Below are 19,255 nucleotides of genomic sequence, written 5' to 3'. Positions count from 1 at the left end.
AAGAATTCTTCTTCTGCTTCTCTGAGGATTTACGCATCAGTTTTCATTACTCAACATGTTCTCATGCCTCAGTAAAAAACGGTTCAGATATTACTCTGCCTACCAGCAGGCAGTATGCATCTGCTTAAATGTCTCTTTCCTCTGTGGCCCTCAACTGTAAGCCTTCAAATCTTTTTGAAATGAAAATAGTAACCATAATAGTGTCTAATAATATCAAGCCAATTATCCCCAACTCAGGGAGGACAGAGGGCGGGCGAGTGATGATCTACTGGGCTTGTGTATCTGCAGAGAACACGAAATACAAGCAAGTAATTTTCTTTCTTTTCAGAATTCCTGCAATAGATCTCTGTGGTGACAAAGGCTCCAGGGGTGTATTTCTAAAACGATGTCAACTAAATGCGGGGGGGGGGGGGGGGGGAACCCACAGAGAGAAGTAAGGGCAAGGCAGCCACTACCACAGAACACAATAGGAAGGGGTTGGGCATCTGTCTTTCACTGCTGTGTGAGGTTGGGCACTCTGCCTTTGGTCATGTGAGATTTGGAAAGAGTCAGGCAATGTAAGTGATGTTCCAGCCACTGGTCACGGGCACACATATCACTTATATTATTTTCTGTGAAAATTCAGATGAATGAAATATTGACTCTCAAGCAATCAAGAAACTATATTCTGCCTTTAATCCCAGCACTCAGGAGGCAGAGCCAGGTTGATTTCTGTGAGCTCAAGCTCAAGGTCAACTTGGTCTACTCGAGAGTGAGTCCTAGGAAATTCAGGGCTATGTAGACAGACTCTGTCTCAAAAAAGCCAAAAACCGAAAACAACAACAAAAAGAAGAACATATATTTCCAAATTAGAATTTTGAATTATATGACAGATGGACTCCTATTTCATAAGACAAGTTAGATAATTTAAATTTTTGACATTGGCATTTGATCCTGTAGTAAAAATACAAGTGTTTGTTTGTTTCTTTATTCAGGGTGATCTCACTGACTTGGGCCTAAAACCTGTATCTCCTGAGAGGTATAATTTGTCCCTGACATAGATTCCATGCTGGAATCCATCTGACCATTCCATCCTACACAAATATGGCACAAATCTTAATCAATATAGCTCATAAATGTGCTTTTCAAATCCTGTTGTAGATTTGGTGCCAACAACTCATTCCAAATTTGCCATTATGTATCATATAATTAGTAAGCCCTTTCTATTTAGGGGTGCTTCTATGTCTACAAAAATATGTATTTTTTCCATATGAAGTATTTTAGTCTAAAGATTCATTATCAATAAGACATGTATGTTATTACCTATTAGATACTAACCATGCAATATAATCACCACAAAGTGTCTGACCCCTAACTACTACCTCCTAACCATGAAGAAAATGAGTCACTGGGTCTCAGAAGTAATCAAAAGTTAAAAAGAACATATAAATTCTGCTCTCTGATAGCTCTCTGATATATTCTGCTCTCTGACAATTGACAGAATTAAGAAATTAACTAAGTAGTTCTGAGTGAACTGGAATTACCCAGGGCATTTCAAAGCTCAGATTGATAGGCCTTTCCTCTATGGATTCTGACACAAGTAGACTTGGGAAGTAGCCTACTGATGCACATTTATAATGAGTCTAAGTGGATGTGAGGTCATGGACTAGTGACTACAGTTTGAGGGCCATTGAAAAGAGAACAAAGGAATAATAGTCATAACCCCACCAGAAGGTACCTCAATAAGGTAGGAGTAGAGGGAGGATCAGCCACGCTTTCTGACTATTGCTGAAAACATCATCCAGAGCAGTGGTTCTCAACCCTCCTAATGCCACAACTCTTTAATACAGTTCTTCATGTTGTGGTGACCCCTGACCATAAAATTATTTCCGTTGCAACTTCATAACTGTAATTTTGCTACAGTTATGAATCAGATGTAAATATCTGTGTTTTCTGATGGTATTAAGGGCTACCTGTGAAAGAGTCTTTAGACCCCAAAGGGGTAGTAACCCACAGGTTGAGAACTGCTATTCTAGATGGACTCTCAGAGATTACTATCTGAAAACTTCTTGGCTTTGAGCAAGAGGGTCTCCTTTCCCAGCAAAATAGTTCATTTTCATCAATTTCCTGCTTAGTCTCTATGCATCATAGTCATAGAGTTGGATATTCCACCAAATCTAAGCTTGTTTCTTTTTTTATGTGAGTAGCATACACACACACACACACACACACACACACACACACACACACACACACACACACATTTGCAGAACATGAAGACAACTTAGTGATCTTGGGGTGCTACCTGTAGAAAGACCATTTGAGCAGAAACTGCCTGGCGGCTTTAGGGAAGCTGGGTCTTCCTTCATAGGGCTTCAGCGCCTGCATCATCACATTGTCCAGCCATGCTGCCCACTGCTCCAGTGTGCTCTGCTGCTGAAGCGTCATCTTGAAGTCTGTTTCTAGTCTCTGAACCATGTTGTCATCACACTGGCACACCCAGGAAGCCTGCTCCTGGGACAGGTCACAGATAGAAACAAAAATTCAACTTGGCAGTTTCTCACTGAGAATCAGCACAAGGCACATGCAGGGTGTCGCACAGAAAGCTTCAGTGGGGGACATGAATGAATCATGGACCGGACATGAACAATAGGCACCCATGCCTTTGTCATCTTCAGGGCTTAGGACTTCTCCTTGATCATTGCTGAAGCAGTATTTAACTGTGACTTGGTTTTCTACTGTGGCGAGGTCTTGTGAGATACTAGCATGGTAAGGAAGCCAGAGGTGTGAACCAGTAGCCTGCCCTGTCCTGTTTCCACACTGCTTCTAAGTTTCCCCACCCATCACATGAAACTGTAAAACCATTTTACAAGACTTAGAGTAAGTCAGAGGAATAAATGGATTCAATTGGCCAAAAGTGGTCCCTAAAGATTAAAACAAAAACAAACGCTGAATGGTACTAGGTAGAAGCATATGCTGTGTGAGTTTATAGATTGGGAACAGAAATCTCAAGGGCTATCAAGGCAAACCAACAAATGCAAATTAATTCACAGAACTGAAAACAACAACAACAACAAAACCTCTTTTGAGAAAATGTAGACGTGCTACCTGCCAAGAAACCTGATTACTGTAATTTCCCTTCTGCTTCTGGTTGGGAAGTTTCAAGTTTTGTAACAACAATGAAAATAGAAACTTTGAAAGTTACTTTTCAGTGATTGTGTAAGTTCTATGATGTTTCTAGTGATGTGCCGTATTTTAAGGTTAAAAGAATAGAAATCTCTTCTCTCAGTATCAAAATTTAATTATTCGGCAACATATTATGACAGACAATTAAAAGGCATGCTCAGGTCCCAATTTGCCCAACTAAGTTAAAACAATTAATTAGATCAGTGTGGGCTTCAGTTTCCTATGCACAAAATCGAACAAATGAGAATTGAGAGTTTTTAAGTGGGATTCATTATGATAATTTTTAAGAGAACTTTCTTTGAAGTCTGTAAAGTTCCAATACAAAAACATAGAATATGTTGATATTTTCATGAAAACACTGTCTGTAGCCTTAATTCTATGTTATCTTAGAGGTCAAGTTGATTCAAATTGACAATTTCAAATCAATATATCTCTAATCCCATCCTTCCAGTTCTAGGATCTCTGCTGACCCTACACACTTTACACAATCAGGGTCGTTTATTCTTAGAGACATTTCAAAGGCAAACTGCATCCACATCAATCACTCTATTTTTCTAGGGAAACCTACTTTCTTCCACATCTCAGCTGATGATAGCATCTTCTATCTTTGTTTTTAGATGCTACCTCTTAAACACTACTTGTAAATAGTTTAAATAGACTAAATACAATTATAGAAAAATATCAATAAAAAAGACAATAAAAGAATATGAGGGCAGAAGTCCAAGATAGCTACAATACATGGCTATGCATGTATACATTGAAGGATACTTTAAGTTTTTTAAACATATATAACATAGTATATGTGCTATATTATTTGTATTCTGTTTACATTTACATTACTCCTTTATTCATGCTAATTTACATTTTGTCATTCATGCATATACATATATAGTTTTAATATAAATATAATAAATATCATGTATTCTACTCAATATTCTGCTTAACAATGATAATTTGTCTACTTTCCCAGATAGATGAATATGGAGCTATATTTATTGCTCACTAATAAACTTGTTTCATTGCATGAATATGTTATTATTTGTATAACCAATTTCATACAGCTGAACATTTGTTCTAAATTCTTACTAGTATAAAGTTTGAATTAGCTATGTTGTTAACTACATTTTGCTCATATTTTCACTTATTTCTGTATAATAGATTTTTATAAGAACAGTTAAGATCTTTTAATAGTAGCAAATGGTTCCCAGAAATTTTGTATCAACTTAAAGAATCCCTGAGTACCCAGGTAAGTTAAGTATTACAATAGTAACCAGGAGAGGGTTTTGGTCCCCCACTGCCCCAACATCTAAGCTTTTTTTTTGTTTTGTTTTAATTTTCTTTTGACCCTTCCTCTGTATATGGTAGAGCGATGTTAAATAGATGGACTGTTCGGAGCATTAGAGCTCTAGAGTCTTGTGCAAATGAAAGATTCTGTGCTCCATGTGAAGGAGCTTGTTCTTGTTTATGCTGGCTCTAGAAAAAGGATTGTACTGATACACACAGAAGAATTTCACTTTTTTGTTTGTTTGTTTGTTTGTTTGTTTGTTTTTCAAGATAGGGTTTCTCTGTGTAGCTTTGCACCTTTCTTGGAACTCACTCTGTAGCCCAGGCTGGCCTCGAACTCACAGAGATCCGCCTGGCTCTGCCTCCCGAGTGCTGGGATTAAAGGCGTGCACCAAAACTGAATTTCACTTCTTATCAACAATTCGAACTCACTATTTACATGAAAATTACTTTAGGCAAGATGAGATGATAATCTAAAACCTAATTTGAGAAATAAGAGCACAGCTCCATAAACCACTCTTCACACCCTACAGCTTACAGAGTTCACACTAACAATGGCTTACTTCATAAAACAAACATCTGAAGGTGTTCTTAACTTATACAAAAATAATATCCAACACGGTACATAGTAAGGAAGTTCAAAATCAGACTGTATCTTCAATAAAGAAGCCCAAGTATCCGGGTGTGGTGGTGCACACCTTTAATCCCAGTACTCAGGAGGCAGAGACAGGCGGATCTCTGAGTTCAAGGCCAGCCTGGGTTACAGAGTGAGTTCCAGGACAGCAAGAGCTACACAGAGAAACTGTGTCTCAAAAAACAAAAAAGGAAGGAAAGGAAAGAAGGTAGGAAAGCAGGAAGGCAGGCAGGCAGGCAGGAAAGAACTCAAGTAGTCAATGATAGGTAAGACCATCCGAACCTACTAATTCATAATGTAGATGAAAACTCATCCATTTACACAGAACACTTAGAAACAATACCATCCTAAGACTATCAGTTAAATGAGAAAGAAAGCCAACTAAACTGCAATAGAAAAAAAAGTCTTGAAATGCAAAACCATTTGTTGAGAAGAGGATGAAACAGTGCAAAGAGATTTATGGAAGGAAGTCTTAGATTTATAAAATGGTCTGAGTATGTCAATACAAAGGAAGACAAAGAGTAGCTAAAGTTGCTGTGTAAGATAAGTAGTAGATGTGTAGTTGACTATATACAAAGATGTCCTCAAGAGAGATGTTACTAACCAGCAAGTGGGCTCATTTGTAGACATATTCAATTTAACACAAAAACAGAACATCCAAGGTCTTGGCATGCTCTAATAATAACACTTGGAAGTTGTTTCAAACCAAAGTTTCTTTATTGCAAGAGTTTTATCCTTTTATTTGTCAGTCTTACTGAGATTCATCTTAGAAGAGGCAGGGACAAGTTACAAATGATAGGAAAAGGTCATGAAGAAGGAATGGGAAGCTGGGCACACTAGAGAAGCCTGTCAAAGCTTGGAAGAGATAAAGATGAAAGTAAGGTAAAAAGGAACTGTGCCGTTTGGGTAGTCATTAGAAGGTACAGAAGGAAAGTGTAGGCTGAACTGAATGGCTCACCATTATATTTGTGATCCTCTGAGGAAAGGAAAGATGATTTGGAGGACTGATCCTGAATTATACAGGTTCCAGTACTAATGACTGTCACGATGGGCACAGAAAAACTTGACAGTTGACAACAAAGGAAGACCAAGAGTAGTCAAAGTTGCTGTGCAAGTGGATGTGTAGTTGACTATTTTTATACAATGATGTCCTTAAGAGAGATGTTTCTAACCAGTGAGTGGGTTCGTTTGTATACAAATTCAATTCAGTACAAAAATCATGAAGCCAGGGTTGAGGACAGATAAATCAACGTTAAAACAAGAACAATTTACACTTTCTCAGATATTGAAATAAATAATTCTTTACAAAAATTTCTGTTACCAAGTTGGAATTAACAACTGGAAACTGAAGTTGTCTTATTATTCTGACTTCAAGATTGTTTTACCTCAACTTTCCTTAAGGTACTTTTAAACATCTTTTCAAAATGAAGATCTGAAGTAAATATTAGAGTATAGATTTTAAGGTGATATGATTGCTTAATAATTTTGGTAAATTAGTTATTGTAACCTTGTAACCTTATTGACATACTCAGACCATTTTATAAATCCAAGACTGTTCATTCTTGCAAAGGTTATACGATTGCACACGAGTATGTTTATTTGTATACAGACCGCTGGTAGGTAGATGGTTGGATATATGAAAAAGAGACTGAAAAATTAAGAATCAGAAACATGAGCTTATTTCCTAAAACCACAATGAAAACAGCTGATTTATTCTACTATAAATGAGTGAAGCTCAAATATTATTATGTAATATAAATAATAAAGCATGTTGTGGAGAATAAATTTCTTATAAATAGAGTAATGATTTTAAAAGACACACTGTACAATTTACCTACTTAAAGTATACTTCTTCTCAAAAGGAAGTCCTGTACCCATTGTATTTGTTATCTCTCATTCTCTGCAATATCCTACCTAGTCCTACCCAGTCAGAAATCTATTCTGCCTCTAACGTCTAGCTAGGCATCTCCTATAAATGGAAGCATGTAACAACTTCCCTTCATTTAACATGTTTCCGAGGCTCAATCAAGGCTTCAGAAGTTCCTTCAACTGCCCAGCAACGGTCCACTGTACAGATAAAGCACATGTTCGGTTATCAGGTAAGGACCCCTGGGTTGTCTAATTTGAACAATAATGCTATGAACATTGAAGTACAGATTGAGGATCTCTACTCTGAAAATCCAAAATCTGAAGTATACACAGAGTGTTGTATGCTCAAAACTTTTGTGTTTTGAAACATTTTAGAGTACAGACTTTAGGAATAATCATGTGGTAAAGTCTAGTAAATATTAAAAAAATCTCAAGAACACACAAACATTCCAGTCCAAGCACTTTACACAATTGGTCAACTTGTATGGCCATGTTCCTTTCTCTTGGCTATGTGCCAAGTAGTGGGCTGCTCAGTCACATGATGAGTCTATATTTGTCTTTTTGAAGAGATGCCAGACTGCCTTAGTGGTTATGGCAGTTTGCATTCCCCTCAACAGTTCATGAAGTGCTAATTTCTCCAGTTCTCCAGGGACCAAATCTGATATTTTCTGTCTTCAATCACATCCATTTTAGTGTGCATCTAGTGCTATTTCCTTGTGGTTTTAACTCCTGTTTCCCTGGTGGCCAATGCTGAGAATCCTTTCATGTGTTTATTGGGCACTTGTCTATTTGCCATTTTAAAATCAGGTGGCTTTTTATTAATGGGTTCCAGGGTAGCTCTTTATTTTATGTATGGAGTATTTACAAGATGAGCTTCTGACATTCTTTGCATTGCCTTTTTACTTTTTGTCATGTAGTCTCTTGTTAACTCCAAAAGTTTTAAATTTGGATTGTGTTGAATTATGCATTTTTTTACTTTGTAGCTTATATTTTATGTCAGGGGTGTTATAATTTTTATATAGTAACAACTAACTTTGTTATTTTAGAATCATAAATAAAGTATTTGTTAGACTTCCATAAGGAACCTACATTAGTCATTTCCAAGTGTAAAGTACAGAGCAACTAGAGTTAGAAAAAAAATATTTTTTTTATTTGAACCAAACTGTCCAGACTTACTTCAAATTAATTCTTTAAGTGAAAGAATTTTCTCAGGTATCTGCAATGTACTTTGCAATAGAGGTGCTTAGCTCTTCAAGGTGGGTTACTGTTATAAAAGAAGTATCTGCTTGACAGGGTACAGACCACTATTTAAACAACCTATGGTAGTAGTTATAGCTGGGAAAATGAAATAGAGAGCACTTAAGTCGTTGTTCAAATTCTCACAGATATAGAATAGTCTAATTTTTTGCCTAACTTCAGTGACTCTGATATTTATTATCCTTTTAAGTTTTCAGCAAACATGGATGTATTCTGTTGCCTACTAGTTCATAAAACTTAGCTGACTTTATCCCTAAAACAAAGGGGTTCAGTTTAGTCTGATCAGGGTAAAACCCCATCTTTGAGGAGACTATGAACCATGAGGAGGCCACTGCATGCATCAGGTCCTAGTTTAGAATAACTGACACCATTCTTTAAAAGACAGGATTTGCAAGGAGGCAAAGTACCTGGACATTGGCAAAGTCAACGCGGTTGAGGTCGCTGAGCATCTGGTTAATCTGGGAAGTGTTCTGAAGTACGGCGCGGGCTGCCTGGGCCAGGTGATTGAGCGATGTGTATCTTCGCAGAGTCTGGGCAAAGGCACTTACAGCGGCAACCTACAGAAACCCAAGCAGGCTGGGGTGGAGTGTCTTTTCATTTTTCTGCCCCCGCCTGCTTTCTCATAGAAGAAACTATTGCAACCTTCAAATACTTCAAAGTTAACAGCTTTTCTTAGATACATTCAAATTCATTCGGTAATAGTTTACTCATAAATTATATAGAATTTAAAATTTAAAATTCTTAAAGAATTATTTGGTTTTGAATATATTGAGGGCAAGCAACACTAAAACAAGCTCCCACACTTTTCTGAGTGCAGCAATCATGAAGGTAGTCTTGGAAGTTAATTACACAACCACAACAAGAAATTACATTGTCTAAAAAAGTAGGGAAATGTTTGCTTTCATGACCCCCTACTCTTTTTAGGACAACTAGAAACTAGGCAAGTAAGAACATTCCTTTTTATCTAGAAAAGCAAACTGTACAGATTTATTGTTGTTAATTGAACAAAAAATACTTTCAGAGCCGTGCTGTTCAGTCTCACCATTACGACTTTGAGTTTACAAGTGGGCAGATGTGATGGTGAAACATGGGACTTCAAAGTTTGTCTGCCCAAGTACATTTGTCAGAGCACAAGCAGCAGAACTCTTTCTTTAGGATTTACATTTCTTTAAGTGGGCTATGTGGGAAATTTCCATTTACTCTTGGAAAATCCCCTATCTCCATCATCCTCGGTGGTCAGAAAGGCTGCAGGGGTGACATGAGTGCCCCCTTTGCCCTCAAGCTTCTAGCTGGATGAACCAATCAGGAACGGGCATTGCTAGGCGAGAGAAGCACTGGACAGCGGCGGTCAGAGTGTGTACTCCTCACAAGCTATGCTCTTCTCTTTTCTAAGGCTACCACTGGGAAACTCAGAAGGAGGTTCAGTAAAGCGACCACATTCATCCCTTACCTATTTCAGACCTAGATTTGCTGAGAAGTTCTCATTGCTAGCTGCAGGATGCTTAAGCATTGGTTTTTCTCAACTCTGTTTGCATGTTTAGAAATAAATTCAGTTATTTCACGTACCCTTCACTTAAACTTCTTGTTTCTTTTCTTTCTTCTCCTCCACTACACTAATGGATTGGACTTAGGACTTCAGGCATGCTGGTCAAGTGCTCTACCACTGAGCTCTATCACCCTGGCAGGTGAACACTTTTTTTTTTAATGAGATACTGAATGAGTTAGCTTATGTTGGAAGATATCAAAGATAATGGAAAAAAAACCCTCTAAATAAATATCTAATTTTCATAGAAATGTTAGATACACAGTAGATATGACCACAGTCTTTAAAAATATGCCAAAAGCCTTAGCATATTTATAGGAATACACCATATTATATTGAGTTTTTATGGGTACATAGGAAGCATATATTTGAAGAATCAGCTGGTTGTGTAGAATAATGTGTTGACTCGTTTAAAAGTGAGATGTATTAGGACTATATGAAATATTTGAGCAAGCTCACATACCCTAGAAGAGAAAATGTTTTTCCATTTTTGTGGTTTATATACATTGAGTACATATTATATACCAGGCACCAGGTTAAGTGTCTCATATATTTCACACTGTTCAACTGTCAACATGTTAGGAATCAGAGAGGTTAAATACCTTGAGCCAGGTTGCACAGAAAGTTGTTTAGGTGGTAAGATTTGAACACATCCATTTTAGTACTATTACCACAGACTAGGAAGCTCTTCCCTAAGCTGGGTAAACTGTCTCAGTGACTGAGAACTCAGCAGAAACACAACTACATATCAGCAACAGCAGAAGAGCACAAGTTATATTCTGCAATGGTAAATATGCAGACTATTTCTGAAAACCAGCAAAATGGCCAATGTTGCAGGCAATCTGCTATGGCACTCACTTTGATGACACCGAGAAGGGGAGTGATTTCAGCTATTTGAGGTATTATTAGGAATAGAACTGATTTTATAAATTGGAATGATTCTTCAGTCACAATCAAATAAAATCTTTTATTTTTGTGATTTTCATACTAGAACCCAGGGCTTTATTCATGTTACCACTGTGCTACTTTCCTAGCCTCTGGGTCTTACTAAGTAACTTGGGCTCTCCTTGAGCTCCTTACATAGCCCAGGCTAGACTGAACTCATGGTCCTCCTGTCTCAGCCTCCAGTGTGCAAAGCTTAAACCAAGGTAGAAAGAACTGGAGCTCCTTGTGGCTCCAAAGAGACTTTCTGGCTACAGGAACCTCAACAGAGTAACATTGCACCCCAAACAAAGGAAAAGATACACTGTTGGAGTCTAATGGTGGATACATCCAAAAGCCACAAGTGTGAATTTAAGCAACAAAACGAAAGTAAAGTCTCTATCCAATCTTGCCATGGGCATATGCTCACAGATAAACCTAAAGTATCATGCTAGAAAGGGGTAATGTGTAATCTAGGATCCTCGAGGATAAAGAACAGCGGAACTATAACATCCATATGCTAGCTCTGCACAATATTGGGTTACTTATATATGAAGATCTGTTATGAGAAAAAAATTACTTGAAGAGAGAGTTTCTTAAGCAAGCACACGTGTGCCCCACTACCACCACCAAAGGACATAACCATACCTTGGTTTGTATCATTCTCTGTGGAATATTGTTCATGGCATTTGAAAGCCAACCTTCAAGGCTTTTTGCAAAATTTCGAATGGCTTGGGTCAAGGCACCTAAATAATAAAAAAAAAGGCAGAACAATAAAGATACCCAAGACCATTAATTTTTATGCTGGAACAAGGGAAATATATGTTTATACTACTTTTATATCACAGAGCAGAATTTATATTATCTTCATTGATTAAAAAGTAACATTATTTCTAATTTCTTAAAGCATCTAAAAGTAATCTTTTTGGCTTTTAAAACTATTTGGTTCTCAGACACTGATGACACCTGTTGGAAAATGCAAACATTCAAATCTTTCTGTTCATGGCAACATATACCAGTTGTGAATATACGTTATGGGGATTTGTACCTTGGACAAAACATCATGAAGAGTTTTGTGATCAAGGGCTAAGAATTTCCATTTTGGTTTCAAACAATCTCATTTTACATTGTTAGTTAAAATGAAACACAGTGCAAAGTTTTGTTTTTCTCTATTCAATGTTTTACCATAGAACCTATGAATTGGAGTATTTATCTTTGCTGAAAATAGAGGAAAAATAATTGTCGGAGTAAACTTTTCAGATGCCTATTCCAATTTCACATGTAGGAGCTAAAAGATCAGTGTGATAAAATTGCTGTCACAGAGAGCAATGTTACTAAGACATTATCAAAATAGCCAATCTTAATTTGTTAAAGCCTGAAATGGGGACAGGTCTCATAACAGAACTTTATAGTGGTCACGAAATGACCAGAAACATCTTCAGTCATCATTGTTAGCTTTGTTAAAAGGGAGCTGCTCACTAAGTCGGCTTGTGTGTCCTCCAGTCAGTGGTCTTTTAATTCCTTTGTGCCCAGGACTACACACTGTGGGGAGTAGATTTAGGTGTGTAATGAATATTTAAAGCACCCATAACACAAAACTACTCTCTACAGGTTCCATACATCTGGTAGATACCCAGATCTGTGATATACTGTGAGAAAGAAGTTCTATTTTGGCCAGCTGCCCCCAAGAACATACAGCAGGACCAAAGTCTTGGGCTATCCTTTCTATGCTCAAGTGGGTCCGACCGTCTTTACTTGCTACTTTTGCCAAAACAGGTTTTAGAGGGAAATTTAGTGTAGTCAAGTTACTTACAAAAAGATACAAAATTTAACACCCCAATAATAAAACAACTGAGTTTTTTTAAAACTTATTTAACTGGATAGTAGAGGCTAAAATTGCCTAAATATTGATTGGGAAAGAATGCAGACTCTTAATGAGGCTTAACTAGAAATTTCTTGAGAGGAAATCTTTCAAAATCTCCAAAGCATACCATCTTAGTCAAAAGAGAAAAAAAAAAAGAAACACATCTTTCTGTTGTGTTATGTACTAGAATCATGGAGTACAGGCATGAATGGAAATGAAAGGAGTGAAAAAAATTAACAGCCTTGTTTTGAAACTCAGTAAAATCTTGTTCAAGGTTCAAGTTGGCAATCTATATTTCTCATTTTGTTCTATCTTTAGTATAATAATGATTTAATTTGAAAAGACCCCAATAACTTCTTACGTTATTTTTAAAGCATTTCATATATGCCCTATTTTATCTGGACAAACTTGATGGAAAGAAAATTATAATATGAAAAGGTACACTGTGTATATTAAAAAGCTTAGGCATTTACTTTTTATGCTAAATAATATTCTGGACCACCTTTTATTATATTCCCAGTTGCCCATTTAAAGTGGTACCAGTTGAAATCTTATTCAGTAATTCACACTTAATTTCCTTTTTCCATGTTTCGGGGGAATGTATTTTAGAATATAGGCGTTTCAGGCTGACTTTAAATTAGTACGATGTGCAGACTTTTTAGCTAAAAAAAGAAATCCCATCTGGACAGAAAATGGTAGAGTGAAGTACTAGTAGCCAAGAAATACAATTTTTAAAAATAAAATTAAGTTTGTTCTCTCTGTAGGGATTCATATAAAATCGAAATTGTGCAGACTGACTCTGACAGCTTCTAAAGACTCATAAATGGATGGTTTGATATTTAAAAACCTATTCTAAAGCTGAGCTCCCTCAGCCTGCTCCAGATCAGTATTAAAAAGCACATAACCCAGCAATAGCTATCCACACCATATTTTAAGCATTACATTGTTGAGCCTCATTGTAAAATAGAAATTAAATTCCCCAAATTTCTTTTGTAGAGTAGTACATTAATGTATCTTGTAATTTTAGAGAAATAAAATGATTCCATTTTCTGGTGAATGTAGCGACAAACTACTTGACAGTATTAACTGTTTTTTCTAATGACATTTTTCAAAAGACAAAGGGCAAGTGTATTCTATACTTAAAATTCTAAGGCTTAAAGTAAACCAACACTGATGCATGATTTAAGTGAGGGAACTGCTAAATTTGTATGATGCTAAGACCAAAGCACATGGTTTCTGAATTGTTGAATGAATATTGATGCTGCTGACTTGCCTCGAAAAAGCGAGCGCTCCCTGACACCCTCCTTGTGTCTCAGGAGAAAAAACTGCATGTTGGTAGCCAGATGTCATAGGCTAATGAGTTAGCCCATGCAACTTCTTTTTAAATATCTCTAGAGATTAACACTCGCAGCACAAGGAGCAGGAGAGTAGAAAAAAAAAAAAAAGAACAAATTCTGGAACAAATACCAGTGGAAATTGACATGGTGAAATTTTCTGTGACAATATCAATTTTTATCATCTTTTTAGTCAGGTAACCCGGTGTAGATAGAGTGGAACGCATTAGCAATTTATAAAGTGTTAAGATAATGCCAGTGGGATTTCTTTTGTTTTTACTTTCTCCTCCATATATTAATGTACATTGATTGGCATAATATGTAAATGTGTATAAGCATCTATTTTAGGGTAATGAATACATAAAAGAATTTATATCTTCCCTTGTGTTTTTGTATTTATAAGTATAAACATACAAATGTTAATATCTTCATTTTTCCTTCTACTAAACTCTATGTTTTCCACAATAATGTAACAAATAAATGTGAATAGTATATTTAAAGTACATACTTCCAATGTCACTAGCTAAAAGATTGCTTTAAATGTCAGATGGAAACAGTCCCATTTCTTTTAAAAGTTAAGGTCACTAGTATGGCTCATCCAGGTATAGGTACAAAGTAGTTCCAACAGCCTCTAACAATATGTAGTGGCATTTACACCACCAACTACAGAGAAAGCTTTGTTTGCTACAACAAGGTTACTGAAAAAAGTAAACAATGATTTACACAGTTCCCATTCACTTCATAGTGGGGCACAATGCTTGTGCAGTTATTAGAGTCTTCTCTCAAAACACTAGTTAACCATCAGTGTTATTGGAAACTGAATTAGGAGCTCTGAAGATGGTACATGTGACAGAGTAAATGCTTTTATAAAGGAATTCCACTCTACTGGAAACCACAATCAATCCATTTCAAATCCTAAGCAACCATGAAAGAGAATGGCTGGCAGGTAGAGATTGTGATATTTTTTGGCTATATGCAGAGGGCTTTGACTTTGAGTAGAATAATTTTGTACGGTTGACTGAAGTAATAATGTTCTTGCAATTAGTTTATTGAGGGTGTCATAGCTGTAGGTTGACTTTTAAAAATAATAATAATGAAAAGACTAGAAAACAGTTCATTTCCCCTTCATATAGTGTCACACAGGCTCTTTTCATGCAAGATTCTATATGCTGCATGTTTTTTATTTGACAAATTTAAATGAAACTAGGATCATTGCTGATTGTAACATCAATCCCCAGAATTTCTTGGGTGGTATGTATGAGAACAAAAGCATCCGTAGTTGTCTCCATTTAACTTACTAGGAATGGGTCTAAGGACGTCGGGGATGAGAATCTCCACCAAAGCCTGGTACATCCCATGGTCACAGTTACACATCCATTTCAGGATAGACTCATGTTTGCACAGAGTTATCAGCTTTGCTTTCGGAAGTCGACTTTCTATTTCACTCAGATTGCTGGTGTGAATAAATGTCGCAAATGAATAGATGGCAAATGAGGATAAAACAGAAAATGGACTTTAAAAATAGTTTATCAAATATCACTGAGGTTAGAACTATACCATAATTGCACTGGTGTCATATGGCTGGATATATATGTATGTATATATACAAACACACCCCCAGAGATACTACCTATGTACATTAATATTTTCTTATGGTCTGAAAGACAGATAAGATAGGATTGTAATCCACTAGCATGGCATAGATCTACCCTAGTCCCCCAAATCAATAAAATGGGAGCTACACACACTAAAATCTCAGAAGAGCAGTCTGTGGTTTATTCCTAGGATGGTCAATCTACTCAATGTTATCAGGTAAGGTTCACAACTGGTATACATATCTCTAACTTATTATCTGTGACATCTACTTAGTCATGAAAATGAATCGGAAAAGCACGTTGAATCTGACCTTGATTCAGTAATGGTAGTGCCGTCGGTTGGAGTAGAGGGAGAATAGCGCCAGAATGTTTGCCATAATTTTTCTATCAGGCTAAACTGAAGATTCACAACAACGTCCAAAATTGCCTAAAAACAAAATGACCAAACCATAATACTTCCTTTACTTTCCCTTGTTCTTTTACTTTACCACCAACCAGATGTTTCTGCTAAGGCAGCTACAATTCCTTCATGGTCTAAACCATCCCATATGTATTTGACCCTTTGCACAAATGCTATCTTGTTTGCAGTGATTCACACCAGCCACATGTATCTACCCTGCCTTGGAAATCTGGTGACTCCAAAACAGCATCTAAAGCTTATAAGTACTAAAGGTACACTGCATATTCAAGACATGTTAAAACACAAAGGACAGACAATAATTAAATAGCTAGCTATTATATTAATTACATATTGAAGTGATAATATATTGCCTTTCAAAAATACAGTAAAACAATGTAAAATCAAATAATAATTTCTTCAATCATTTACATTCTGAAATACTAACACCACTATATTTCAGTGGCTCAGTAACAAAAGAAATGAAAATAAGTAGTAATGATTTGTCTATGTAGTGTGTTCTTGTTGAAATAAAAACAGATGGAATTTGAACAACTCCAAAAGAAAAGTGCAAACATTAGCCACTAATGTTTATACTGTTTCCATGTTGAAATATCTGACTGCTTGGTGGTTTATATTGTGTTCCTCATAGTCTTGGGCATTTGGATACTTGCTCCTCAATTGATGGCACTACTTGGGGATGTTTAGGAGATGTAGCCTTGTTGGAGGATATATGTCACTGGAGGCGGGCTTTGACACTTTAAAGATGTGTGCTGTTTCAAGTTCTTTGTCTGTGTTCTGTGCTTATGATTCAAGACGTGAGTCCTCAGCTTCTTGTTTCTGCTGCCCTGCTCCTGCTTGCTAAATTGTTTCCCTGCCATGACAAACTCTTAGCCCTTGGGGACCATGAGCCCAAATAAACTCTTTCTTCTCTAAGTGTTTCTGGTCATGGTGTTTTATCACAGCAATAGAACAGAAACTAATATAGACTAATTAGGTAACCAACTGAATTTTATGTTTATTGCTTACATAATATGTCAACTATACTTTGAGCTTAGAAAATAGAAAAAATAATTAGTAAAAGTTAATATTTTCTTATTCTTTCCATTTTTGGTAATACAAGCTCATTTCAAACTTAGAAGAGATGATACAATAACTGGTACAGTTAATGTATTATATTTCCTTTATTGACATGTAACATTCAAAGATGGGAAAAGAAATGGAAATTAATAATCTGCTTATATTCTAGTTTTTAAATGTCAAGACATAACATGAGTAATTTATTTATTTATTTGTTTGTTTATATTGCTTCCATGTTAGGTTGTGCTTTTTCACATTCTGTGTTTAAATAAGATGCTATTAAAATCTAATGTAATAAGGTCATTCCCACACAGACACTCCCACAGTCCAACCTGATCTAAACAATCCCTCATTGGGACTCTCTTCCTGGGTAAATCTAGACAACTTGGCAAGCTGACAGTTCAAACCAACCATCACAGCATTCTACATACTCCTGACCAGGAAGGACAAAGCATTCCAACATCTGTGTTCTTGGATGAATGACCACTGGCCATCCAAGAAGGGAGAGGTTAAGAATGATAAGTTGCGCCAGGCAGTGGTGGCACACGCCTTTAATCCCAGCACTCGGGAGGCAGAGGCAGGCAGATCTCTGTGAGTTCGAGGCCAGCCTGGGCTACAGAGTGAGTTCCAGGACAGGCTCCAAAGCTACACAGAGAAACCCTGTCTTGAAAACGAATGATAAGTTGTTCAAGTGTGGCAGATGGGGTTAAGGTTGATCTAATCTTCTAAGGGTACTGATTATGGGTCTCAGTCAGGCAGAGTTAACATATGAACTGAAGTCAAGAGGCCTCCAGACACTGATACCTTTCTGGGAAGAAAAGAAATACACATATAGCCATATAATAACTTGCATTCCCCACTACAGCATACAATCTTACTTTTTTTTTTTTTTTTTTTTTTTTTTTTGGTTTTTCGAGACAGGGTTTCTCTGTGTAGCTTTGCGCCTTTCCTGGAACTCACTTGGTAGTCCAGGCTGGCCTCGAACTCACAGAGATCCGCCTGGCTCTGCCTCCCGAGTGCTGGGATTAAAGGCGTGCGCCACCACCGCCCGGCAGACAATCTTACTTTTGTATATTCCTTTTATAGATTAGTTTAAGATTACTGTTTTCTAACTGTGGGGCCTGCCTTGCCTTGCCTTTTAGTTTAAATTTAGTTTCTAGAACCGTTTTCCAGGTGTAACAAGTTTCTTTTTCCTTTTGTGATGATGTCAGTAACTGTCACTTCCATATCTAACTTTTGATGACCATATTTAATTTCAGTCTGCCACTCTAATCACTTTATAGTAGAGCCTTCTGATAACAGCAAACATGAAGCCAAAGAAAATTTAATACTGTGATTATGCTGAATGCCAAAAGGTTGATGTGTAGGTAGTATAAGTCAGTATAATGGGTTTGATTCCATCAATAACTGAGAACTAAGAGAGAAGATTCCCATACAGACCTATAAAAGAAGGCAAGAAAATGGAGACAACCTAGAGTCCATCTGAGTATTTTAGAAAAAGTAAACTGTAACTTTGTAATTTTAGCGTATGTGCCACATGTATAGACAAGGCCTGAAGCGTGAGACAGAGAACACCTTGATGGCTAATTCAGACATTAAGCATGTGGATGGAGGATGTGTTCTGAGAACTAGCAGGGAATGCTGCAAGTTGGCAGCTAGTGAAACTTTTCAGTAAGACTAAAAAATACTGAAGGCAAGCTCTGAAAATAAAGCAAATATAGTTGTCCCTCATCTCATATGAAGTCAAAACCCTCTCGGGAAGAAGTTCTGATACCTGCTTCTTTAACTGCAGCTTAGGCACATTCTAAGTGATGTCTCTACAGTGTGAGCCATAACATACCTCTAAGACTAAAACTAGTGATACTTAAAAATATCTTAACAAATACATGAAAAGAATTCCAAATAGGAGACTAATCCTACCTTAAAAGTATAAACTATAGAAAATATGAAGTAAAATATGGCAAGAACTTCAGCACATCATAAATCCAGTATCTTCAAATGAATCTCAAATAATACTTTGAAAATGACACCCACACCAGCCTCATTTAAGGCAGCTTGGTAAGTGACTAAAATACTATTATTTTTCAACTTATTTTCAAATATATAGGCAAATAGAAATTAAAATAATCTATAATCTACTGGCTTATGGCAAATGACTACAAGATTGAATCTGAGAGCAAGGCAGCTTTATTTAAAATGTTTTGACATGTAACAAAAAAATCAGAATTTTAAATTTCTAAATATACCACTCTGTTCCATGAGAGATGGCATGAGAATTGATAACTTAGAAACAAGTGGGGTTCATTTTGTGG

The 19,255-nt window shown here is 36.6% G+C and overlaps 1 protein-coding gene across 14 annotated transcripts in view; it reads right to left on the bottom strand.

The window, feature by feature from the left end:
- Window positions 1-19,255, bottom strand: part of Rfx3 (regulatory factor X3) — a 268,551-nt gene that overhangs the window by 30,741 nt on the left and 218,555 nt on the right. For all 14 annotated transcript variants that reach the window (XM_052713326.1, XM_052713331.1, XM_052713337.1 and 11 more), the window contains 5 exons: window positions 15,778-15,893; window positions 15,170-15,324; window positions 11,322-11,419; window positions 8,617-8,766; window positions 2,285-2,493 (listed from right to left, as the gene is read on the bottom strand). In XM_052713326.1, the coding sequence (XP_052569286.1) occupies window positions 2,285-2,493; window positions 8,617-8,766; window positions 11,322-11,419; window positions 15,170-15,324; window positions 15,778-15,893 (728 nt within the window). The remainder of the gene's footprint in view (window positions 1-2,284; window positions 2,494-8,616; window positions 8,767-11,321; window positions 11,420-15,169; window positions 15,325-15,777; window positions 15,894-19,255) is intronic.

The sequence above is a fragment of the Peromyscus californicus genome, unplaced genomic scaffold (assembly GCF_007827085.1).
Source record: "Peromyscus californicus insignis strain IS unplaced genomic scaffold, ASM782708v3 Scaffold_4__1_contigs__length_199733344, whole genome shotgun sequence".
Lineage (NCBI taxonomy): Eukaryota > Metazoa > Chordata > Mammalia > Rodentia > Cricetidae > Peromyscus > Peromyscus californicus.
This window is presented reverse-complemented; position numbering and strand designations above follow the sequence as displayed.